At 43.6% G+C, this 27117-nt stretch overlaps 1 protein-coding gene across 3 annotated transcripts in view; it reads right to left on the bottom strand.

Moving 5' to 3' along the window:
* The window catches only part of hnf4a (hepatocyte nuclear factor 4, alpha), a 29649-nt gene extending 7037 nt beyond the window's left edge, over positions 1–22612 (bottom strand). Inside the window, exons 1-5 of one of the 3 annotated variants that reach the window (XM_064299469.1) lie at positions 22520–22612; positions 4185–4359; positions 3073–3167; positions 1786–1892; positions 994–1149 (exon numbers count right to left, since the gene is read on the bottom strand). In XM_064299469.1, coding sequence (XP_064155539.1) covers positions 994–1149; positions 1786–1892; positions 3073–3167; positions 4185–4333 — 507 coding nt within the window. In that variant the 5' untranslated portion in view covers positions 4334–4359; positions 22520–22612. Of the gene's footprint in view, positions 1–993; positions 1150–1785; positions 1893–3072; positions 3168–3455; positions 3493–4184; positions 4360–7284; positions 7446–22519 lie in introns of those variants that run through there. The other 2 variants (XM_064299466.1, XM_064299468.1) reach the window with 2 other exon arrangements.
* Positions 22613–27117: the final 4505 nt, after the last annotated feature.

A 27117-nucleotide genomic window follows, 5' to 3' on the forward strand; every position in this document is an offset into this window, starting at 1 on the left:
GACCACCGTCAGTGCCTAAGTCCCCCAATGGCAGATATACAGAGATCAATGCCAACATGCTACAGAGACTGTGATATTTACAGTATGTAAAGTGAGTATTCAGAGACACACACTGTCCCATAACAGGAATGAACCAATCACCCCACGGGATTAGAGCGAAGACCCTAAAGGTCCCCCACAGAGAGACGGACCAGTGTGAGGTAACGTGCCTCCACATTAATTCAGCGGCCCACAAATCAGTTACCCAGCCCATTTATCAAGGCGTTAATGATTCCGGATGACTCCGAGAGGGTGTAACTTTTACCAACCAGCTCATCACATTCTAACCAGGAACATCAAAACACATTAACTGTACAAGGTTCGAGCCCATCGGACCGTCAAAAGACCAGGTAGGAGCCTTTCCTTCCGTCGACGTGCGACAGACGGATGCTGACGATGGCACTCAAAGGAGAGAGTGTGCAGTTCTGTGATGGGACTCGTCTCCACAGCCGTGAGAGCAAGCTTTTCATTATCACCGCACGAATGCCTTTTAAGGGCATGTCTCCAGTGGTTTCCCTTCCTATAATCGTAATGTGTTTACCTGAATGTAACATGAGTTTGTACTTTACTTTTATGAAAGAATTCTTTTTAATACCTGGTATGTGAAACTGACCCAGAGGAAGAGTATATTGTTAGATGAACCAAGCTGACAGACAGTTAACAGATGGGACTGAAGTGCAGTTTTTGCTTTGGTTGTTCAACAGAAGTGTTCTCCAAGCTTTGTTTTCTCACAGTCATCTCTCAGAATTGTATTTTAAGAATATTTACTGTGAAAGCCTAATACCCACTCGCTGAGCACCTTCAGAACAAATGCCCCTTGACGAACCCGTTTCCTATCTTACTGATCCATTCCCTATCCGACGGAACCATTTCCTGTCTTCCTGATCCACTCCCTGTCTTACTGATCCATTTCCTGTCTTACTGATCCACTTCCTGTCTGACTGGCTGTCTCACCTGGTCGTCCAGGGCGAGGTCGCAGAAGGCCGGGATGTATTTGGCCCATTCCACCAGCACCAGCAGCTGCTGCTTCATGGACTCGCACACATCCGTAATGGTGGCCATTTTCTTCGCCCTGATGTCTCCGTTCAGGACAGGATGCGGAGAGGAAATCTGCAACACCAGAAACACCCCAACAGCAGCCTGTCACAACCAGTGGCCAGAGTGGGTTACGACAACTTCCACACATCAGCGGAAGTACACACTGTAATGACTGCACGTATGTGAATCACCAGAAGGAAATTATTGGTAATACACTGGCTTATTAGTTCTGTTTGTGTGAGAAGCCAAGATAGTTTGAACCATTTGACATGAAAGCCGCGTGAGGTGGGTAACCCGGCTTCAAAGAGTAAAAAGACTGACTATGTATTTGCTCCACCAACATGCACTAAACCACCTGTTTACAATAATTAGTTCTCCTATCATGCTGAAGAGTTATGCTAATTAGAATCAGCTGGTTTAGTGCATGGTGGTGGAGCAAATACATGGTCAGTCTTTTTGCTCTTTGAAGCCGGGTTACCCACCTCTGAAAATTTGACTAATCTGAGTTCTAATGCGATCTCTGTACAGGGCACAGGAAAACTTAACATAGTCATAAATGAAAATAGCACTCAAGATTTATTATTTCAAAGTGTAATGCGCGACGCGATCTGGTGGAACGTAGCCCTGGGACGCAGCACGATGTCGGCTGCAGCTGAGGAGCTTCCTGAGGCTCGTAGGGTTTTGTGAAGAAGGAGGAAGGAGCCGTACCTGTCTGGACAGCACGTCTGCCTGGATGAGTGCGTTGATGGAGGGTAAACTGCTGTCCTCATAACTGGATCTCCTGGTGCTGATTCTGTCCCTCTCGTTCTGTACGGCTAAGGGAAGCCAAACGCATCATCAACCCCCCTGCCCAAAATCTGGGGTAAATCACTACAGGGCCATGTGTCAGTGTCAAGGAAAACTTAGTGTTAAGGACAAGCTGTGCCAAATAGGTGTAATATAATGTCATAAAACCCACAGAATTAGTCTAAATTGATTCCTGCTCAAATTCCTATGAGAATTCCCCTCTTCATTGGGCCACCTAATCATCCCATCTGATGGCTACACAACCTGTTGTGTTCCCAACCTGCAATGATTCACCAGGCCATCACTACACAGGCAACTGAGTTGAAGTTCATAAAGGTTAAACAAAAACAAAAAATTAAAATATTGGTTAAGGGAACTGATATAAGCCTAAAGTCTTTTATTGTTTTAGAGCACGGGAAGTTGATTCTAAGTTTTAATGTGCTTTGTAAAATACTAAAATACAGCCCCATAAAAAAAAACCCCAGAAAGTAAGCCAGTGAGGTTGTAGAGAGTTCATGTTGTTTTCTACCAAAAACAGGGTGAAAACTAAACCCCTTCAGATGATAAACATCCCTGTAGATTTGTATGGTGGAGAAGGGGGGACATTAGCATTGACCCTCTCAAAGACCTCTCAAGGCTGTGGGATTTATCAACATGGGCTTACGATGCTTTAGGATTGTTTGTGTAGCAGAAGCTGGCCGCAGACTTTAATGCCCACTGGAGTGAACATTAACAAAGGGCTACCTGGCTTCTTGCAACACAGCCTGATCGGGCTCCTCCAATCACGTTTCCCCACCCTCTGGCCCATCCCCCCACGCCGGTCGTGATTGACTGATAATGGGGAGTGTTCCCCGTGATCTCTCATACGACTCTGTCTGAATCGAAGTCATTCAGGACTCTGCACTGAACCCAGTGAGGAGGATCTGAGATGGAATACTGTATGCTCAAGGTAGCTGATTGGTTGGCCTCGCCTTTACCCACTGTGTGTTCAGTGTTTGTACGCATAAACGCTTCCCTTAGAGTTTATTTATTAAGAATGTACAGTCATCTCCAGAAACCTCAAATTATATGAATGAATCAATAATAAATGTCAGAAAATATAGGAAAATTAGGCTTTCAAGATAATGAACCCCAACAGTCAATAGGAGCTGATTTCATGATGTATTTGGAGACAGATTAACAGACTATTATGAGAACATGAACAAATACCTTCTTTTTTCATGCCTGCTCTGAAGCACTTCTTCAGTCTGCAGTACCGACACTGATTCCGCTTGTCTTTGTCAACTATGCACTGTCTGTTGAACCTGTCAGGAGACACGGTGAAACTCTGCGTCAAGAAACAAAATGATAAACAATGGACAGCTCAAGCAGAACAAGTGTGGGTGAGTAAAACTCTTCATTCTCAAATGGGTACCTAGAATGATCCACTAAGAAAAAAATCCATTCAAATGAGTGATCTTTAAAAAATTGTAATGGTCACTGTCTTTTAACATTTTATCATGCTTTTCTTTTTCAGAGCACAATGATGCCTTTTAGACTCGTACATTTTATTATTATCATACTGCTTCTTCACACACAGGATGGGCTCTTACCTGCAGGAGTACATGTGGTTTTAAGGGCCCTTACCTGCAGGAGTACATGTGGTTTTAGGGGCCCTTACCTGCAGGAGTACATGTGGTTTTAGGGGCCCTTACCCGCAGGAGTACATGTGGTTTTAGGGGCCCTTACCTGCAGGAGTACATGTGGTTTAGGCCCTTTCTGCAGGGCACAGTGTTGCCTACCTGCAGGAGTACATGTGGTTTTAGGGCCCTTACCTGCAGGAGTACATGTGGTTTTAGGGGCCCTTACCTGCAGGAGTACATGTGGTTTTAGGGGCCCTTACCTGCAGGAGTACATGTGGTTTTAGGGGCCCTTACCTGCAGGAGTACATGTGGTTTTAGGGGCCCTTACCTGCAGGAGTACATGTGGTTTTAGGGGCCCTTACCTGCAGGAGTACATGTGGTTTTAGGGGCCCTTACCTGCAGGAGTACATGTGGTTTTAGGGGCCCTTACCTGCAGGAGTACATGTGGTTTGGGCCCTTGCCTGCAGGAGTACATGTGGTTTTAGGGGCCCTTACCTGCAGGAGTACATGTGGTTTTAGGGGCCCTTACCTGCAGGAGTACATGTGGTTTTAGGGGCCCTTGCCTGCAGGAGTACATGTGGTTTTAGGGGCCCTTACCTGCAGGAGTACATGTGGTTTTAGGGGCCCTTACCTGCAGGAGTACATGTGGTTTTAGGGGCCCTTACCTGCAGGAGTACATGTGGTTTTAGGGGCCCTTACCTGCAGGAGTACATGTGGTTTTTGCGGACGCTGCGGCGGAAGAAGCCCTTGCAGCCGTCGCAGCTGGACGCGCCGTAGTGCTTCCCCGTGGCCCGGTCCCCGCAGATGGCGCACAGCGTCGCCGGCCCCAGGTGGTTAGCGGTGTTCATGTTGGCGCTTTCAACCGGCGAGGAGTCTGAAACCGGAGCCAGAGGGGAGCCGCGCGTGAGACCTAGGCCCCCGCCATGAGGAGACTCCGCCCACCGCGGCGACAAGCTGCTGACTGCCCGTTTATCTATTAAGGTATGCTTTCCGCGATGCCTCCCTCCCATTTTTAAGAACCAATGGGAAAGCATCATGCCATGTTGCTGTTTTCCCACAATGCAATTTGCCAGCCAAGTTAACATAGTTTATAAGAGTTGCCAAGTTAGCTCTTAAAGACTTAACTTGTTCAGGATAAGGTGGTGGATCATTATCTTATGAGCTTCTGCCTGTGCTGGTGCTGCTGATATTATTAAGGCCAATGGAATAATGAACTCTAGCCAGTATCAAATGGATGGAAACCTGGTATCTATGGAGGGTGCTGAAGTTTCTGGTATTACCACCAACTACCACCTTCACCTCTTCAAGTGAAACTTTTTCAGTGAACAAAGTTAAATTAAGTCCCTGAAAAAGGAGGCACAATTCATACTGATCATCTGCACAGAGGACGTTTCGGACACAGCACTTTAACAAAACGACCTTTATGTAGAAAATGATGTGGAATAATGAGGATATATTACGCATATTGCTATATTAAGCCCCACATACAACTTTGTGATTCCATTCAGATCATTCATCAACATTCATTAGGCTAATTTATCGCATCAGTAGCTCTGCTTTCACATTGAGAACCATGTTTTACAGCTGACACAAGAGACAGATATTCTCCTACAATGCTCTGTTAGCTTCATGAAATTTCAAATAAGTAATAATATGTGCTCATGACAGTTTATGAATAAATTGACTCCCGGTATCTAAATTAACCAAAGGTTGACATCCACAGGCACGTAACACATCCCTGTTAAACAAAATGTTAAGTCAGAATAGTAATAAAAAGCCAATAAAAAGCTGTCAGATAGCATATAGTGTTGTGGAACAGTGAAACAAGCAATCGTGTGTTATACTCATACTCCTCAAGCCATCCACAGAAAACCTACGATATCGCATTTATTTGGAAATGCCTTGCAGTTCTTGCTTTGGCCCTCCACTGGAATAAGCCTACTCCAAAATTAAGAAACAAACAGGCATATCTCCCGGTGACATCATTAAATGTCCTCACATTTTCCCAACCCACCCTGTTTCGACATTCTCAGACACGCGACAGTCACCGTAGGATAACCCACGTCATTCATTGGATTCTCTTTACCTTTCAAAAACAAAACATTAACGTCCCCAAAATCAATAACTTTCACAAAGGCTGTTTCTTTATTATTATTATTATTATTATTTAAATTCTGATGATCTCCTTGATGGGTTTCCTCTTTGGGCAGCTGAACCATAAGAAGCTTTGGCTGTCCTGTTTCCCAGCAGGTATTGATGGATAGGACAGGCTGCTGATAAGCAGCTGGAGGGGTGGATATGGGCGAAAGGTCCTGGGGTAAAAAGCCCTGTGTTTGTGACAGTTGCGATCCCTCAGCATCGTCTCGCATCCCAACTGAACAAAATAAGCGCTTGGGGAAAACAAAGAGCTTATTTTTACAAGACGAATCATGAGGACTGCACCCAATATAGTTCAAACAGGCTTTATTTTCTACGTGGGCAACGTAGCTACCTTTTTTAAAGGTTCTCAAGCAACACTATCCGTTTGCAGTTGCTGAAATCAATGTTTGATTTTTATTAAGGTCAACGTGACCAGTTTTTCCACTCAAATATTATTTACTTGTGGATCTACATCTTGAAAAAGTGAAAAAAGTCAAATGAAAGGATGAAAGTAAAAACAAAAGAGAAACCATATCCCCACTATCCATCTTGTAAGCCTTTCACTTGTCAGGCTTACATGACAGAAAATGTCTGATTTTGCCCCAACATCACACAAGGATTGATTACACTTTCCTTGGGGAATTTCCCAGACCCAAGAAATGTGATTGGCCACTCCGTGTTCCATAAAGTACAATTGAAATTCATTATTCCATGTCTATAACTGCAGCAATGTTACTATGAACTTAAATCAAGCTATTTGCATCAGAGGTGGAGCAGACGTAAAGTCAGCTGTCCAATGGAAGCATCTTATTGTTAAGCTTGAATAACAGGGCTTATCATTGAGTTCACACATCGTTAATCAAAGCTTTTCCCCATCTTGTGAAAAGTTTTCAGGGTCAAAGTGGCGACTCCTTTAATAAAAAGTTAATTGCATTAAATCTGATCAGGAGCTGAGTGGCTGATTACCCCTGATAGAATCATCAGATACAGAAGACCCTTGTTTGCCCACATTGAGAGTGTGACTTAAGTCAGTAATCATTAATATTTTAAAAAACATGGCACATAAATATAAGGAAAAAAATATTTCTAGTTTGGGATAATAATAATATGATTATAAATATTATTATAATTTTACATTAATAACTGGATAATAATAATATTATACATATCATTATAATTTTACGTGAATAACTACCCTAATAATACCAATTACGCAATACGAAAAACAGGCACCAGTAACCAAAGGACATCGCAGATTAAACAGCACAAATTTCACAACATACAGATTTACTGCTCTGTCCCAAAACTCAAGGAATTACTTTTCTGTGTTTGTCCGTGACAACAAGAGCTTTGAGGTACTATCGGCTACTCTGAGAAAGATATGAAGTTCTTATACTAACGCATTTTAAAGATATTTGAAAACATTTGAAATAATGTTGCAAAAAAGCATGACAATACATCCCCCACGCCCGAGCAGACCCAGTGCGCTAGGAGTCCTTCCATTTTAAAATGAATTCCTACTCAGGTCACTCCATTCTGACATCAGTCCCAAGCTAACGGTAGCATGCACAACCCCAAAGCGACCCGTGTGTCACCCACATACTGCCAGCCCCGCACCGCACTCTCCACAGGTGGCAGGTCTCAAAGTTCACAGGCTCACCTGTGCCCATGGCGAGCACTTGCATGTTCTCAAACTCCAGCGTGGTGTACGCAGGGTCCAGGGCCTCGCTGTAGTCTGCCATCTCCATGTCAGCCAGGGATTTGGACAAGCGCATTCTCAGAGATCTGACGCTCGGGAGAACCGACTAGTCTGGCAGTCTCAGTCTGCCCCACCCCCACCCCCCAACCCCCCACCCCCCTCTTTCTCCTCATGTACACACACACACACACACACACACACACACAGACACAAACACACAGGAACCTCCCCCTGTCCATGCCCCGCCCACCTGAAGGGGACCACCCCCTGTGAGTGATGCATCCAGGTGGGGCCATACAGTGATTGACAGGACACTCATTCTGCCGAGTTTTCGGAGAGAGGAGAGACACCGGGGCAAAGTTAATTTTTAACTGGATCACTTGGGCGGTGATTCAGGGCTGTTTTTCACACAGATAGAGACGGTGTCTCTCTACTCCGGCCCTTCATCAGTAAGACCCTAATGAGAGCCATAAAACTCCTAATGGCCTGCCAAGATCTACAGGCGGAATCAGGCACCGCCGCCGTTTCGACCGGCTGTCAATCATAACGAGGGAACCCGCCTCCATTCATCTCCCCCTCCAAAGCGCTAAAACAGGCTCTCTGAAGTGCTGAAATAGCCCCTCCACAATGTTAAAACTGCTCTTTCAAAACTCAAAAACAACCAACCGTGGATTCCACTGCCCTGCAAGTCAGTACTGGACCGGGCTGGGTTTGATTTCAGACCAGGAGCAGCATCCCTGCGCTGGTTATGACTGCCCCTGCCGGACATGCAAATCCACATGCAAATCCGCCGCCAGTTCTCCGTTTCTCACGATATTCTGAAAGGCTGACTGATTCGCGCCTGGAGTTCCCCACAAAAACTGCACGCACAGCAGACCCTCATAAAACAGAGCATTTTCAAACAATTTTGAAGAAACCAAACTTCGAGTGAGCATTTCTCTCATATGACTTTATGTGGAATCCTGCCTAATTACCCGGGGTAATTTACTCTGGCCCCTTCCAAACTGGAATCAACAAGAGTTAATGCTTTCCAAACTCTCTCTCTCTGGATGGGGAAATGATGGATTTATGTCAAAGAGCTCACTGTTCTATATAATTCTTCACAAGTGTGCTACTTAGCGTCCCAATCCAATACATTTACAAGTGTTCATTTATACTGATACTTTCATGCATGCAGAGTGACTTAGAGGAAGTTATTTTAACAAGGCTACGTGAGCAGGAGCATAGATACACATATTGCTTGTTGCTCAATCAAAAAGCGTGAGCCTGTAAAACAATGCGATAATAAAATGTGGTAATGCACAGGTGTGCGATAGAAATACAGCCAGGCTGAAACAGAAGCCAAAAGTTAAAGTGCCGTGACAGCAATCAGGGAACCCAAGGTCTGACTGAACTTGCATATCTCTTGGGTCATATTTCCCCCAATATAAAATTAATTTATACATTACAGTACACGGAATAAGCAGACAACTAAAATAGCTGACCAAAATTAGGCAATTGCGTCGTTTTGCACAGAATATTTTAACTGAACCTAATGATGTATGTAAAAGGGTATGCAAAAGGTTTGGCACCCCTGGTCAAATGTTTTCTGAAATCTCTAAAAGAAAATAAGATAACACAAACTCTGCAGGCTACAAACTTAAACATGTCAAATTTCTTTCAATTTTAATGCACAATTCAGGTGAAAACCAGGCTACATTTGGTTGAAAAGTGAAAGTCTTCTAGCTGACTCGGACATAGCCAGAGTATATCCAGGTAAAACCTGAGCTATATTCGGTTTAACCTAGTTTGTTTATATCAAAACGTCTCTCAACCTAAATTTCCATCCCTCTAGATGTCTAGATTCTGGCATTAGCTCTCTGGGCTATATGAAGATATTTAAATGTTTACAGTTTGGAATTTCCACAGTCAAAAACATCATTAAGTAATAGAAGTTAAGGGGAACTGTTGAATTCAAGGCAAGATCTGGAAGACCAAGAAAAAATCTCTGATGGAACTGGTCAGGTATGGAAAGTGAAATCAACACGTCACTTTACAAGACCTGCAGAAAGGTTTAGCTGACACCAGATTAGTGCACTGCTCCACTGTGCAGCAATGCTAGCACAAGAATGATCAGCATGGGAAGAGTTGTCAGAAGGAAACCTTTCATGCGATCTCATCACAAAAGTCAACGTCTGAAGTATACAACGCATCACTTCAAACCAGAGATATTTCGGAACAACGTTCTGTGATCTAATGAAACAAAAAGTGCACTCTTTGGCCACAACCACCAAAGATACATTTGGAGAAGGACAGGGGAAGCAGTTGAAGAAAAGAACACCCTGCCCACCATTAAGCATGGGTGTGGATTTGATATGCTTCGGGGTGGTGTGGCAGTCAGTGGCATAGGAAATATTGTGCAGGTGGAAGAAGAATGGATTCAACTAAATATTAACAAACCCTAGAAGGTAATGTTCTAGTCAGTGAAGAAAGTGAAGAGGTTGACAATGACCTAATCTATGATCCAAAACATATATAAAAGTCAACAATGTAAAAAACAACTACATAAAGGAATGAAAGATTAAGGTTTGGAATGTCCATCACAGTCCCCAAACTTGACTGTTATTGAAAACCTGTTGGGAGATCTAACACAGGCAGTGGATTCCAAAAGACTTAACAAAATTTCTGAAATAGAAGGATTCTGCCAGGCAGAAAAAGCAACAATATAAAGACTGCTAGATGTCTACAAGACATTCTTTAAAGTGGCCACATTACAAGGTATCACTATGTACTGACTGACAGGGTGGCCAACCTTTTTGCACATGCCACATTTACTATTAAATTTTTTACCAATCTGTTAAATTCATAAAATAAAAAGCAATTGCTAAACAGAGTAATAAAATGTCTAGAAATGTTCAAGTTTTGTTTCCCTGCAGAGGCTGTGTTAACTGTTTTTCATTCAGAAAATCAGCAAAATGTTCAATTTGACAAGGGGCACCCAAACTGCATGCCACTGTATTTGAATTTGTACTGTCTAATTGAATGTGGCACCCTTCATGTTCAACGAGTACAGTGCTTCACCCACTGTAATTTCTTCTCACCAAGACAGCAGTGGTTGGCTTTCTAGTTCCACTTGCTTATCACAGTGTTTTCCATATCTTTTAAACCTCTGTGTAAAACAGACAATAAAGAAATCTGACCTAATATAATCTGATCTTGGGGTTGGAGTGAGAAGAGCCTAGGTCTAGGTTCAGGGCCTCCTGATAGTTCCTGAAGAGGTGAGATGTCTGTACCAGAAGATAGTGTACTGCTGTTCAGGCTGCTAATACTGCTCTTCCTTTATAAAGATAAGCCTGCATATATTGCCTTTTTTTGACAAAGAGGTCTGTTTTTGCTTGGGTGGCAGTGTAGTATAATGGTTTGCAAGTATTTCACTTGGCCTGCAAAGAGTGTCTTGAGCCGCGTTTCCACCAAAATTACCCGGAACTTTCAGTCCCAGGAACTACTTTACCAGGAACTAAAAGGTTCCTTCAGCCAATGGTTGTCTGCGTTTCCACCGGGGTCTAAAGTACCGCGAAGATTAGGCAAATTAGCCCACTGACGTTGTCGTCGGTCCATCTGTCATATTATTTCTTCTGTAACCCCATACTACCACCGAAGTAGCCTACATTATTTTCTAATAACCGGGACAGCCCGGAGGGGTTTATTCCACTTATATACAACGGGTTACCAACAATGACTATGGTTACTTTTGTATTTATTGATTTTCATATATCCTCTCAAACACATTCATTAACAGCAGAAAACATGGACACGTTGTAAACAATTTGCTGTTTTATTACTTTCTCGTCGTCAATTCCATATAGGCTAATCGCAAAATGACAAGAATAGAACGAAAACTCGGACTTGCGTGAAAATGTAAATTAGTAGTGGTACAGCCACCGTTTGCTTTCCTTAGAAGTTACTGCTAGCCGAGCAGCGAAGTGTGCCCTCCAGATGCGAACCATGCACCATAAATGAGTCCATAGTCTTCCTGGTCTTTTCGTGGAATTGAAAAATGGCAGTAAAATTGAGTAAAATTACGGCAGTCTGAAAAAGCTAAAGGGAAGATTACTAGAATTAACCTGTTATTTTACCCGGATAAAAAGTGCGGAAGGTGATTTCCAGTTTGCTTGTACTGTATCACCAATGTTAATTATGCAGAACTACCGCATACCTCACATAACTGTATCAAACGTTTTGAGTCAATTACAACGGGCTAACAAAGAAAATCCGGAAGAAAATATTCAGCAACCGAATTAATCCGTTTGAATGTTTTGGTAGCCTACGTAGGCTAATATGCTGTCCCAGCACGAATGCTTAGCATTTTATAAAACGAATACTAAAGCAAGAAAAGAACAGAAGAGCACACGTTATAATTCCAAGACGTTGACACGCTATAACCAAAAGTAGGCTACTGCGCCGCATAACATACAAGTTTGATTTGAAGTTATTATGAAAATAAATTGGTTTGCCGCTGCATATTTTCAAACATGGCGGGTAATGGCGGAAAATAAATACAACACAAATGCTACGAGTACTCGACCAATCAGAAATGTTCAGCGCTGCAAGCTCCACCCAAAAGGTTCCTGTACTTTCGGAAAGTACTACCCCCCGAGCAGGAACGTTTTGGGGGGTAAAACAAAGCCCCCAGAACTAAATTTAGACCCTAGTTCCTGCGGTGGAAACGCACTGAGTTCCTCAAAAGGTTCCTAGTTCCGGGGTATAGTTCCTGCGGTGGAAACGCGGCTTTGGTGTTTACAGGCATTCTCGCCCCAATGCTAGGGCCCCCTATTTTTCAAAGTTTATCCAAAAAAATAAGAATAATCCCCAGTTTCTATTTAAAACTGTTGTTGAACTGACTAATAATCATGCAGCAGCTAATCCTCAAATTCCTGTTTCTTGTAGCAGTACTGATTTCTTGAATTTCTTTAGTGGTAGAATAATAGGAATTAGGGAAAAGATATTTGCCTCCACACCAGTCAGTGACAACCACATTGACAATATAGACCTGCTTCCTAGACACACAGAATGACTTGAATTCTTTATTCCAAAACTCCCTTTCTTCTCCTAGTTCACATACCTGTCTACTAGACCCCATACCCACAGAGCTACTGAAGGAGCTATTGTCTGTTTTTGGCAAACCGATTATTCACACGATTAATTCTCCATTGTTTTAATGTCTATGTCTCTACATCCTTTAAGATGTTAAGCAACAACACAAGAAACCAAATTTGGATCCTACCAACTTGGCTAATTATAAACCTATTTCAAGCCTCCCATTTTTATCAAAAATCTCTGAGAAATGTGTAGCTCAACAACCGTCTTCTTTTTTTACAGGCTAACAATGTGTATGAGAAGTTTCAGTCTGGGTTTAGTAAGCACTCTAGCACTGAGGCAGCCCTTGGTTAGTAATGAATGATTTATTCCCCTACCTGGATTGTGGCTGTATTTCTAGTCTTGTCCTATTTGACCAAAGTGATGCCTTTCATACTACAGACCACCATATGAGACCACCACCACCAAAGGCTAAAAAAACACTGGGAACGTTCTCGTGGTTTAAATCGTATCTCTCTGAGAAATCCCAGTTTGTTATGGTAAAGTCCTCTGAATATTCCAGGGTAAACTGTGGGTAAACCACAGGGATCTGTTTTGGGCCCTTTTCCCTTTTATCCAGAATATATTAGTGAGTTACCTATTTTTTACTCTCTTCCTAGATTACTTCATTCACAAGATGCTGGCTATTTGAAAATTCCAAGTATATGTAAATTACAATGGGAGGGAGAGCCTTCTCTTACAGAGCTCCTGTCTTATGCAACAATCTCCCTATCTATGTTCAGGCTTCAGACACACACTGTCTTTAAGTGTAGGCTCAAATTGCACCTCTTTAGCCAATCTCATAGTTAAAGATGTCTGGGAGGGACCATAGAGCTGTTATGTGAGCTGAGCTGACAGGGCTGTTTCCCTGCCACTGCAGGTGAATGCTCAGGTTGGCTATTCTGTGCTGTGTCGGGGTGCTGTCAGTACAGCATCACTCTCATGGTTGTATGCACCCCTCTCTTCACATCTTTTAGATATGCTCCCAGTCAGAGCATAGGGCCCTGGGGCTTTCCCTGTTTCACTCTGGCCTCCATTTTGCAGCCGTTACTCTCCTCATTTCTATATTGCCTAACCTTCTTCTTCTCTGTTTCTTTTCCCCTGGAGCCTCTGCCCTTCCCTCGCCCTGAATTTGCGAACCGCTCCAGTCCTGTCCCCCCCACGCCTTGGTGCTACTTGGCACTCCAGATACATCACCCTGCCCTTCTGAACTGCATATTACACATCCCTTCATTTGGACTTTCTACTTTACCTACTTTGATACCTCAACTGTAACCTGATCATCCCATTTGATTAGTTGCCATGATAGATCCCTTATTTTATCTCTGTTACCACCACTCTACCTCTACTTAACACCGGGCCAGCCGGGTTCCCCCTCTATAGTTGGGTTCCTCCTGAGATTTCTTCCCACTGGGGAGTTTTTTCTCGCCACTACTTGTGTTCTTTTGTTTTGTTTTTCTTCACCTCACCTTCTTGCTTTAAGGGGGTTCAGGCCTGGTTTTTTGCCTAATTTTCCTTTTTTTTCTCTATTTAAAGAGTGCTATACAAATAAAATTGATCTGATTTGATTTGATTCTGGAACTAGGCTTGTAACTCAAAAGCTTTGGGTTTGATTCCTTGCTGCTGTACAGAAGGAACTGAATCTGCAGTGCAATATCCAGCTGCAGAAACAGCTGTAGAAATTAAAACTTAGCAAGTCCTTCTGTCTAAGAGTGTCTGCTGAAACGGAAACTGAAATTAAAGGTAACAGAGGACAACTTTTTTTAAAATGTTAGCTCGTTAGCTCTTTAAACAAAAAAAAAGTTATGCAAGTACCTAGCCTTGCTGCGTCAGTACATTTTGCACAGCAAATAAAGCAGTCTTATTTGAAGAAGAGAAAGTGACTGTACAATGCGGCAGGTCAATGATCCTCGGAGCAGCCAGACCTCAGAGCTGTGAACTGCCTGACTGGCCGCGCAGGGCCGGTTCACCGCGCGCTCGCCAAACGAGGTTCTGCGGGCGTCGCCGTCACCGGGTTAAACAGCAAACGCCCCGGACAGCGAGGGGAATCATTATCCCCTGCCATAACCACCAATAAGGAAGCCGGGGAGAGAAATCTCAGTCCTAGCTCTCAGCGAGTTTAAATGGTTTATCTGAACAGGTGCTTCGCAGTCCTCTTTCGTCAGAGAACCGCTGGTGGCCGATTTTATGCCAGGTAGAATAGGGGCCAAAAAGACTGGGCCCTCCTCTAAAGTTTCTATTTGAGACCTGGTTAGGTCACTGCTACTGCGAAAACCAACTGACAGGAACTCCTGTGGTAAAGCAGATCCAAAATGGACAACATGAAAAGCAACTGACAGGAACTCCTGTGGTAAAGCAGATCCAAAATAGACCACTAAGATATGCCTGGTCATAGAAGTACTATTACAATACAAAGGCCCTTTAGAGGCGCAAGATGTGCTGATTTATGTTTCAGCCATAAAATTCACCACCCAATTTAGAGCAAAGAAACCAGGTGAGCTGATTTCACAGTGTAATCAGCTGCTTTAACAAATCAATTACATTTTGAGTAACAAGAAAATCCAGCATGTTCTGCAGCGTTCTAGTAGTGGAGGTAAATCTGCAGACACTGTTTCCGTCCAGGACTGGAGTTTAACCTGCAGACACTGCAGCCCCCCAGGACTGGAGTTAAACCTGCAGATGCTGCAGCTCTCCAGGACTGGAGTTAAACCTGCAGACACTAGGGCCTCCAGGACTGGAGTTAAACCTGCAGATGCTGCGGCCTTCCAGAGAAAGCACCATTCAGTATGATGCAGACCACACATACTCACATGCATGCACACACATACATGCACTTGCACTTATATATGCACGCGCGCACACACACACACACATTCCAAAAGTTAACCTTGAATTCTAGGTGGGTTTTCAATACAACTAGGCAAACCAGTTACTGGCCTTCACGGAATGAATGAATGACTTAAATAATTATGAATGTGTCAGTGTCAGTGGAGCAAAGTTCATAAATGAACGCTCAGGAAACGCCGTCACATTCACCCTGGAGCGCAGCACGCCGCGGCCCGGAGGACCCCGAAGAACGGCAGGAATGCGTCATCCCCTCCGGGGCCATATCTTATCTGCCCGGCCATTAAACCCCTTATCGCGCCGCACATCTTCCTTCTCCTGTGAAGTCCCTGAGAACGCCGCTATACAGCTCCATAAACCCTAATCTCCAAGGTTAAGGCCCTCCTCGCCTTGCACAGGGTGGCAGAGCTATCAGGAGCTGGCCCGGACCGCTGATAACTGCTTTCGCATCGTGACAGGAGCGCACCTCCACGCACGGCTCCCGCCTGCAGGGCAGGGGAAAGCGGCTATCAGACAGCCCGGGGAGGGAAAAAAAAACACCCCTAAACCGCCTCGCTCGCACGACCAGTTCTGTCCCCCTAGTTCCGATAAAGAGAGCCGCCCGCCGCTGTCTTTCACAATCTTTGCCTTTCAGGGCTTGGTGCTGGAGTCCAGAGCTGGTTCATGTCTGCGCACAGCAGAATGTCCAGCTCAACTTTTCATATGAATCCTCTGGGCATAAAACATGCTCTGTGAGAGTTGACTGAATGCTGCGTTTGGCTCATGTAATATTCCATTGCAGTCTTGCTTTAGGATTTAGGATTTATTACGCCCTTTCTGTGTTTAATTATTTAGAAACACCCACCTCAGAATGGACGCATCAGGCTGTGATTTAGGGGTTGATTCAATCTAACTACAAAATGCATTCTGTCCTTAATACCAAGACTCCCGATTTGAAGGTATACACACCTTTCGATTTCGCTTACATTATTACACACTATTCACTGATACAGGTGTGTATTTAAAGCCATGCAGGTTAAAGGATTTGTCTAAGGACATGCCCCAACAACCCAGCTTCACAGATCCCGAGCCAAACTCCTTAACCACTAAGGTACAGCCCCCGAAACCTTGGAGCACCATTTCTTTCCTCTTCTACCAAATTTTGGATCACTGGCTGTGCCTCTTGGGGGACCTGTATGCGCCCTGCACTTGACAACCTGATCAGTACTACAGGAGGACCACTAACTATTTTACACCCAACAAGGCACACAGTACTACAGGAGAGCCAGTGACTATTTTGCACCCAACAGGTTACACAGTACTACAGGAGAGCCGGTGACTATTTTCCACTCTACAGACCACACAGTACTGCAGGACAGCCAGTGACTATTTTGCACCCTACAGACCACACAGTACTGCAGGAGAGCCAGTGACTATTTTGCACCCTACAGACCACACAGTACTGCAGGAGAGCCATTTTACCCCCCGTCATGTGAAACTGGCGATGGCGTTTCAATGGAATCTGGAGTTCCTGGTCCCCGTAATGGTTCCCTGCTTCCCGCCTGACCCGTGGCCTCCTGCCTCACAGACACAGCTCCATCTCCCTGATATCCTCGGAACGCTTCACCTGCGCTGACCGCTGCACCTGGGGGCGCGCTCTGTGACCGTGACAGCGAGGGGCACGCAGGGTTAACCGCAGCCAGCCGCCTCAGACGTGTAATTATTATCGCCGCGGTGCGCGGGACGGGGCCGGACGCCACTCAGCCGTGTCCCGCAGTCGGCACGGTCCTCAGCAGGTGACAGCGAAGCTCTAACGTCCCCGTAGCTGTGACTAGTACCGCTGCAGTCTGCCTGCACAAACACTGCGACTATTCCCACAAAAGAAGTCACAAAAAATATATACATGAGTAGATCAGCGATGGCTAAGGAATGCTGTCTTTTTTTATGAATTTCACAAAATTTTATGCATCAAAATTTCATTTCAGAATAATTGATGTGATCTGACATTTTGGCTCCATTCGCTGGTGCTGATGACTGTTCTGAAGGCTGTCCCCTCATTTTTGGCAGTCCCACTCCTAAATAGGTTACAGGGTAATTGGTGTAAATTTGCAGACACAGCGGCCCTCGAGCAATTATATTACCCACCCCTGCTTTAGAAAGGCATGTATGATCTTTCTAAGACACAGAGGAGAGAGAAACTGGCAGAGGTGGGGGGGGGGGAGCTGTCCCTTTCCATAAACAATCCTCTGTTGATCCAGGAGACTAGCACATCCCCTGAAATGGCACCCAATCTCTCCACTGTACAGTCGGCCAGCAGAGTCCTCATGAGAGGGGACTGAGGGCACCAGACCGACCAGCTCTCTGAGAACGAATGCTTTAGGTAGAGCTTTAGCAGCTTCAAATCTGCCCTGCTGTCACCATTCACCAGGCCTTCGCTCCATGCCTCAAAATAAAAACCTTCCCCTTGTGCTCATTTTGAAACACCTAATGACTTTCCCCTGATACTATTTCACTATACAGCGTCCAGAAAGTTCCAGCCCAGTTGCAGCCAGGGTGCTTTATAATCAACTCAAGAAAACTGCACTTCAAATGAGGCTTTCACATTTCTTCAAGAGGCAAGGCATGAGGTCATCATAAAGCAAGACCTGTCGTGCAATTAGTCATCCGAGCTGCTCCCGGAGGCTAAAGTCAACAGTCAAAGGGCCGCGGCCCGGGGAGAGATGTGACTCCAGCGCTGTTTTCCCCTCTTTCAAACTTCAAACTCCAGTTTGTGAACAAAGTCCTGCCTATCTTCTGAGTAGGGATCTCCGACCACTGGCCAAACTCCATTCCAAAGAATCACCTATTTGTGCCTTCTCACAAAAGGAATCCACTCAGTTCCCAGGAGCGTTCGCTCAGAGGGAAGAGGGAGCCCTGCCACAAAAAAAACCAAAATATAACGGGGGAGGATAAATCGGAAAGCCAAGCAAGCAAACAAAAAAGCACCACCGCCACCAAGCCAATGAGAAAAAACAGAACATTGTGGAATATAAGGGAACTGCCTATTTCTTTTTATGAGATCTCGACCGCAGGGGAACAGTAAGCTTTGTGATGCGTATAAATGTTGACAACAGCGAAAGCGGGGAGACAATGTGCTAGAAGCAGCATATTCCAGACCAGTAAAAAAAAAAAAAAAAAAAAAAAGGACTCTGGTGGGCAGAGATGGTGGAGATGGTGGAGATATGTGAGTACAGTGTCACGCCGAAGACCTTGTCAACAGATAACTATCTGCAGACCGCACAGTCTGGCCGAGCACCATTGGCTGGCTGCGGGAACGTCGCCCTCTCCACACCTGTGGAGAAATATCGGGCTTGTTTAATCTCGGGGCTCATATTTTCCGTCTGCTTAATTTTACCATCATCCCTTCCCTGTGTCATAAGTGCCGTTTTGTAATTGTTCTTTTGCTTGTTTTTCATTTTTAATATGGAGTGTCACAAATGTAGTGGGGAGAGCCTGTTGTGGATGCACCAGTGAATTTCGGTAAACCACAGTCAGTTCACTGAACGCACATTTTCGGTTATAAGATTTCCAGCTCCATTTAAGCCTGCAGCATAGCATAAACTTTTCCGAAGAACCAAATCTGCAACGTTGCGTTTCCACTTGTTTGCAACTGAGCTCACGGGGCGAGTTGTACATCAACCAACTTAAAGATACGGTAACTGTTTTCTCCACCAGATTATAACTCAGGTGTTCCATAACTGTCAGACCTGCTCTGAATACCCATTCCGTGTGCCCCAGTGCTACAGTATTTCATCAGAAGATTGGGTGAGAAGCCCCTGGGTCCCAGGACCCCTGACCTCTCCGGGCTGTTCAGAGAGAGCTCCGCGAATCTGTCGCAATTTTACATCTTTTAAATTCTGTCAGAGGGCTGTGAGAAAAGACATCATTTTCTCAAGAAGCTCACAAAATAAAATAAAAAAAACATGCCTTTCTCTAAAGATTAACCGAGCGGGTTATCTGCCGAGGTGTAATTGCCCTCGCCCATCTAACTATTTAGCGGCGCGGGTAATCATAAGCCATGCATGCCTAATATTGCACAGCCTCTATAAAATGTATTCCTTTTAAACTCACCCCCCACATCACTGGGCAATAAACACATTTGCAAACAGATCTCTTTCTCTCTCTCTCTCTCTCTCTCTCTGTCACTCACTCTCTCTCCCTCTCTCCCCTCTCTCTATTCCTCCACGTCTCCTCTCTCTCCCCCCTCCCTTCACTCCCAGCATTTTTAAAAGCCCTGTAAAATGTGTAAAAGTGGTGATGTATAGTTGTACATGTGAGACATTCGTTTTATGTAATAAGTAGGTAGATGCTTTCTCGTGGTGCATGGCAGTGTGTGTGTGTAAACTATTAACCGCTATGAGTGTTCTGGATTGAGCACCTCTTAAAGCCGACACACATCACAGTTTTTAAAAATGCTGTTTCTGAAATCACAAAAATATTGCAGACATATCATTGTTGGGCGTTTGTGCCTAAAACTTTAGTAATGGCTCATAAAGTCACTCTGAATTTGTGCTGTTTGAGTCACATTGACAAAATGCAGGTTTTCTGAGAGGATATTTCTATAGTATGCCAAAACACCAATCAGCACAATTGTCTGTTCACAACAGGTCTCCGTTGTTGACCGTTCATAGGAGTGGCATACAAAGTAAGAAATGTAAGCATTATAATCAAAATAAATCCATCTGTAGTATTTCCATATTTTACAACAAACTTGTTCTGAAGTTTTTCTTTCTTCAAAATTCTACATCAATCTCTATTTTCTGTCATGATCCATTAAAAAAAAAAACATGGACACTGTTTGCTAAAAGGTAAACAATTGCATCAATAAACATTTAGACCAATGTTTTTTCGTAAATCAATCACGGCGCCTGATAACGCCCTTTCAATTATTAACTGCTGTTTTGCTGAGAATTCATTCTGGGCGACGGACCAATCGCATCCGTCTTCCATGCACTGTCGTGACCAGTTATCTCTCCTTTGCACACGAATCTCCTGCACGTCAGCAAATAAACTGACTGTTGCTCCATTCGAGCAAGTATCTGCACAAGTGCCCTGTATCACGCAGCAGGAGTTAGCTGGATCACCGGACCTGGATCCCTCCCAAATCTGGAACATGGACTGAGGCAAAAAGATCTGTTTCGGGTTTCAGCGCAGTTATTCAGCAGCTAACTCCGTAATCCTGCTGCGTGAAATAGCCCACAGGTCAGCAAGACATTCTGCAACTGGAAACGATGTACTGGAATTCGATTTGTACCGAAGATTTAGGACAATCGCCACGTAGCCTACTGCTGAATGCAGTTTATAACGTGAAGGAAAGAAACGGGGATGCCTCTCTCATTTCGTAATTTTGTACAGCATCACAGTGGTTCCAAGTATCGTCAGAAACGTCATTATATCGTCTGTACATTTATTACTCTCCAATATCAGGTGGTCTCGTGCGATCCATGTGAAGGGTCACCTTTCTAAACTGGCCTTGTCCGTGTATAGTGCCTGTGAACAGCAATTAAACCAAGATTTTTGTGATAATGAAAGGTGGCAGAAAATAATTATGGCTTATCTGAGTGTTTGTACATTTAAAATAATTTACAATTAAATAAAAGTTGTGCCATTGAAAACAAAGGGCACATATGCAAAATTACAGGTGTGCACACTAAAATGTAATTTCCAGGTAGGAAAAAAATATTCAAATGGAAGTACTTCAGTAATGACTAAAAAACTTTTCATATGAGTGCAGACAGCTGTACCAATTTCTTTCACTTGCTTTAATTCAGTATATTACATACATACATTAGGCACTTAACCAACTAATGGCAAACAGCGCCACCTCATGTAGAAAGTGCACATAGCACCCGATGAAAGGGACATGTAGGCCTACTGAGAGATGAAGCTTGTTAGACCAAAGGCAGACAAGGATCATTCTAAATGGCCAGATATCTGTACTTCCCATACGCTTGTCAGGAATTTGTGCAGTCAAGTGTACTTCAGAAATCAACATATTTCATGATGTCCAAACACTCTGCATGCCATTACTTAGGCCAGTAAAACCCGCATGTGCAGATGTAAGATTCAAACCCTTAAGCAGTCCAAGCTTCAAAAATGAGGTTAAACTATATAATTCTTTCTCGGAGCAGTTGAAAAGTACAGTAGCACGTTGCACTCTGTAAGTGATACCGAATAAGGATGTTTGCCAGATAAAAAAATGCTTCTAATACTCCTACTATAATAATTTGTATTATACTATGAATATTTAAACGGCTCATACTGATGATGCTACAAATAGTACTTGTGTTATCATTATCACTCTCATTCATAAGAAGAAGAAGAAGAACAACAACAACAATTCATCAAGGAATCATGCTGTCTTTTGTGTGAAAACCAACTTTAAAACGGAATGAGTAAAACAGTGCCATATCTGAGGGACAAACAATAAGCAAAGGACAAAAAATTAAGCATCCGTGTTTTTAAAACTTTTTTTCCATAATGGAGAAAAGGCCTTTAAATTACAACAACAACAGACTGCCTCGGACCAGGTTGCTAGTAATTGTAACCTGTCGCCTGGTTATGCAAGAGGATGGAACTTTTCCACACCAAAAAAAAAAAAAAAAAACTCTTGTATTAAAATCTGCCACTTCTCCAGCACATTTATGTGCACACTATTTCTTATGCAGATAAATATTTAGAGTGATTAACCTGCTATGACATACTTTTTACTATTTCAGTCTCACCTTTTTCTCTTTTTCATAATAACTTTCTTCAATGTCCAACATCAGTTTGTTACAAAAGGTGTTAACATCGAGCAACAAAGGCAAAATTTAAGAACATCAGTTCTATTGATGGGAAAGGATCCAACGAAGTAATAAGCAGCAAAAATGTAAACATACATCACACTAACGTTATTCCCTTTCCTTCATAAATGGGTAGCCTAATATTTAACAGACGATGCAATAGTTAAAAGTTTATGTTTTAGATTAAACGTAGCCTAACATTCCCAAAATAAATAAATGTTGATCACCACATTTGTATTAGCATATACATATAACGCCATAATGGCAGAACGTTCATGAGGGTTATTGGTTTACAAACAGATAACACATAAAATGTTTTTTTTAAGACTTTGCAATCAATATCAGAATAAAATGAATTGGGCCCACAGCATCAACCCCAAACAGAAGAATTTTCGTGAGTTACCTATGAGTGGTTAAGGTTGTGTATTTTGTACCTGGAGAAGCGAACGCACCATCCTCCCAAAAATCCAACCCAGAGCGCGAGCGGTCTGCTCGACCGCTCGCGTGTTTGCCGTTTCCCCAACGCTGTGGCCGCTTCGGTAGCTCCGTGAAGTAACTCTAGGTCTCAGCGCGAGGGCCTGCACAGCCCGCGCATAATCCTTTAATTCTTGTCACAATGAGATTTGAGGGTCGAGCGCATAGTCTAATAAACTAGTGTCAAGTGTACAGTGGGTATAAATCCCCATCCAGTCGGCCAGATAACGGGAAGCTATTTGAGTGTTTGCATAAAATATGCGCGTATTAAGTCATTATAAGGGAGAGGGGAAATGGCAAAAAAAGGTGGCTTCAAAACATACTTAAAGCAGCTAATACAGATAACGTGAGACAGGATTTGTCTGGGGTCTAAATCTAAATCTGGCTGCCACACCACAATTTCCTGTTGTTCAGGGCATTAACTGAGTTATTTGGGTTGTAATGAGGCTGCAGATGCAGTCTCCTACTAGTTCCCATTCACAAATGTGGCAAAGGGCTGATGGGTAAAACAAAATACTTTGACAAACTGGCTGTTTACATTTGAAAACAGTTTTTCCTATGAACACTGTGAGTCGTGTAATAGAGCCAGAGATTTGCTGTTCTATTCAATCTCTGCTCACAAACACATGACATCCAAATCACTTATGTTTCGAGTGACAATCAAAAGGGACCATTATTATTTCTTTCACCATTTTAACTCATTGAAAGCCTTGAGAACTTTAGCACCAGAGCAGAGCAATCATCTTGCAGCATTACATCATAGGTACAAAGAAATGTCAGTCACTGCAATCATATCTTATTCAGAGCACAGAGCACTGTGAATTAATAATGTTAAAATCAAAATATACCATATCTTCAGAAAGTTCACACCCCACTGACTATTTCTCACATTTCTGTGTTGCAAAGTCAAATTAAAATATGTTTAAATTGGATTCTTACATAAGATTCTCATATTCTATTCCTATATAAGAAACTCTCTCTAATGTCAAAATGAAATAAATTTAGAATTTTCGATGTCTTCTGAATTATACTAACAATAAAAACCTGAAAAGTGACAAGTACTCTCCCCTTTGTATTAACTGCTGATGGTACAATCTGTGATCAAGCTCTGTTTACTGGGATTTAAGTTTGCTCACACCAGGAAAAGTTACAGAACTGCTTTGAAAATTGCCACTTGTCAGAATAATGACAAGACTGTCACAAAAACAAGGGGAACTGACCTCACTACAGAGCAGACTGATGTGGTTTGTGGGAAATGTAGTTTGTAGTAGAATACTTGCCATATTAATGCTGCAGACTGCTACACTGCTAGTACTGGAGGAGGGTCTCTATAAGTATCATTACTGTTTCTGCATTTAAGAAGGCGGCAGGTTGAGGGAGGGCGTGTTTGTGTTAGCCAAGGGGAGTGGCCACTCCTATTGACACTGGTGGCTGTTCAAGTCAGCAGTGTCATAAAGACAGCAGTGATTTGGACAGGTTCAAGCACTGGGCCTCTGCAGAAGAGCCATATAAGCTTTTTGGACAAACAGAGCTGCTTGCACAAGGCCTGTTCAATTGCCCTCCTGGTGTTTGCTTTTGGCAACCAACGTTTTGACAACTTATTTTAATTGTGATATGTGTGGCACTGAAAATATGCTTCTTCTTCTTTTTTGTCTTCTTCACAGGGCAGGTGGCATTGGCAAGGGTGACTAACACGGCTCTCATTTATGTATAATTATTCGTAAAAGCAATGCAGGCATCTGAACTGAGGCACAGCTATTTCGGTTATGAACTTGCAATGCTCTCACCGCAAGCCCAACGCAATGTTTTTAGACTGGATTCAGTCAACATTCATCCTTAACTTTGACTAATGATTACAAGCAAAACATTTAAATGTTTTCTGCCCAAGCACAGTTTGGCAAGTTCAGTGATCACCAGTTTTAGCCAAACTGAGTTTGTGACTGTCACACCCAAGCGTGACACTCCGGGCAGGGAGACGCTACAGTACCGTGGAACACCGTTTCTGCCACATGGAGAGAGAGAGCGCACACACGCAAACACGAAATCAAATAAACGGACCACTTCACCCTTCCCCCTCACGGGTTCCGGGCAAAAACAATTAGCTAAAATAAGCTAAAATAACAAAGGCAAAAGAAGTAAAACGGCATGACCACTTTCCTGTGCGCCGCCCATAGCTGACCTGCCTTCCCGGCCAGGTCCAGCTCCTCCAACATCCCAGCTGAGGATTACTTCCTTCTTGACTTTCGTGCTTAAAATAAAACTAAATGAAACTCATAATTGCCCTCTCGGTGTGTACTCCCGGTCTCGGCCCCGAACTGTGGAGAGCAGCACACCTTTAAGCACCTGGGCTGATTAGCTAACGCAGCCCAGGTGCGTGTGCTTTCTCCACCAGCCGGCACAGCCGAGACCAACCCGCCTCTCAGGCGGACCAACTGCCACAGTGAATAAACGTTGTAATTAACTTTCTTGTATGAAATCAAAGTTATGGACAACAATGGATTGAATAAATGCCTTTGTATGTCTGGCATGGTCTGACGTCAAATCTTAATCACAGTTCACATCACAATCACAGGAGCATACAGCGTTTAACTGATCCATTAACATTGCTATGAACTCACAAAATGTACATGGAATGCATGTCTGGAAAAAAAACAGACAGGCAAAATTTGACAGGCTTAAATTGAGCAGGCTAATGAATTTAATTCTGACACATAGAACATTTCTGGAATTAAGGGGGTAAGTACATCCTGAACGTATGCGTATTTAGTGACATTAGATCATTGGCTTCTGTGTTCTTCGATAGTGCGAAGATGTGCCTCGGGTTGGCAGAACTTTGTATGATCAAAGGTCACAGAGGAATGGCTTCAAAGGATTCATGGTCGCTGTCCAAATGTTGTTCTTCCCTGTCTTCCTTCAACATTTTACTGATCTGAAGCAAGTACTGATTGGTTAGTCAGGTTTCTGCCAGTCACTGGATTTGGTTGACTATTTGTAATGAGACAGGCATGTCCCTCCAAGCAACGAACGCTACGACAAATCAAACACTGCCTGCAGGGCTGCTGGCCACAGTAAACACTGGCATGACCCACATTCCATACCAGACCATGTGGGGCCCATCCATGCATGAGAACAGTGCTTTAACAGACACCAGACTGTGGGGCCCATCCATGCATGAGAACAGTGCTTTAACAGATACCAGCCTGTGGGGCCCATCCATGCATGAGAACAGTGCTTTAACAGATACCAGACTGTGGGGCCCATCCATGCATGAGCACAGTGCCTCAACAGATACCACACTGTGGGGCCCATCCATGCATGAGAACAGTGCCTTAACAAGATGAGCTGCCCAGCCACCCTATTCTGCCCTGCCTTTTAAGCCACAGAGGGGAACAGCTGCTAGCAGAACTTCCAGCCATGAACGACCTCAGCACTGATTTATGGGATTCCTGGTGTTCACAAAGAAACATTAGTGTGTTAAAGTGTGTTAGCCTCCTGGGATCTGGGACAGAAAGAGGCTTAGGTGCAGCAGTTGCCAAGGAAATGCATTTGCAACATAAATTTCTTTTTACTGTTGGCCAGAGAAGCATTTTAAGCATGAAGCTGTAAACAGGTTCTTAGAGCGAATGCAGCCATTGTGTAGAAACTTCTCAGGGCCGAATGAAATTCCTTTGCCCTGCTATTCAGATACACAAATGATTAATAAATGGTCTTTTTGTGTTGGGATTACATTGCACCAACAGCTTTGAGTGAACAATCTGAGAGAAGTCTGTCTGTTATGACCACATACTATATACACAACATAAGGGTGTAGAGGTTTAAATTATAAAACTAGCTTTGGTATTTACATCAATACATTCTTCAGACTCTCTTATACGGGGCAACTTACAAGTAAGCATATCTTTTAAAAAGTCATGAAAAAAACAGTCTGTAGTGAAATCTGCACTGTCGTGCGATTCACCACAAACTGTAAGCTTACAGTGATAGTAAAAATAGAATGGTGAGAATTTTACAACAGTATTTGAGACCTCCATTTTACTCCATTACTATTTTGGTTTGTAGTGCTCTTTTTCCTGTTTTAGCCTCATCACCTAGCAGTGCATTAGCATTGCTGCAGCCTTTCTGATCCCACCGCATGCTAGCAGTGCATTAGCATTGCTGCAGCCTTTCTGATCCCACTGCATGCTAGCAGTGCATTAGCATCAGTGCAGTCTTTCTGATCCCACTGCATGCTAGCAGTGCATTAGCATCAGTGCAGCCTTTCTGATCCCACCGCATGCTAGCAGTGCATTAGCATCAGTGTAGTCTTTCTGATTCCACCGCATGCTAGCAGTGCATTAGCATTGCTGCAGCCTTTCTGATCCCACCGCATGCTAGCAGTGCATTAGCATCAGTGCAGTCTTTCTGATTCCAGCACATGCTAGCAGTGCATTAGCATCAGTGCAGTCTTTCTGATTCCAGCTCATGCTAGCAGTGCATTAGCATCAGTGCAGTCTGTCTAATTCTGGCTCATGCTAGCAGTGCATTAGCATCACTAAAGTTTTCTCAGCCTGGCTCATGC

This window comes from Anguilla rostrata, chromosome 11 (assembly GCF_018555375.3).
Source record: "Anguilla rostrata isolate EN2019 chromosome 11, ASM1855537v3, whole genome shotgun sequence".
NCBI lineage: Eukaryota > Metazoa > Chordata > Actinopteri > Anguilliformes > Anguillidae > Anguilla > Anguilla rostrata.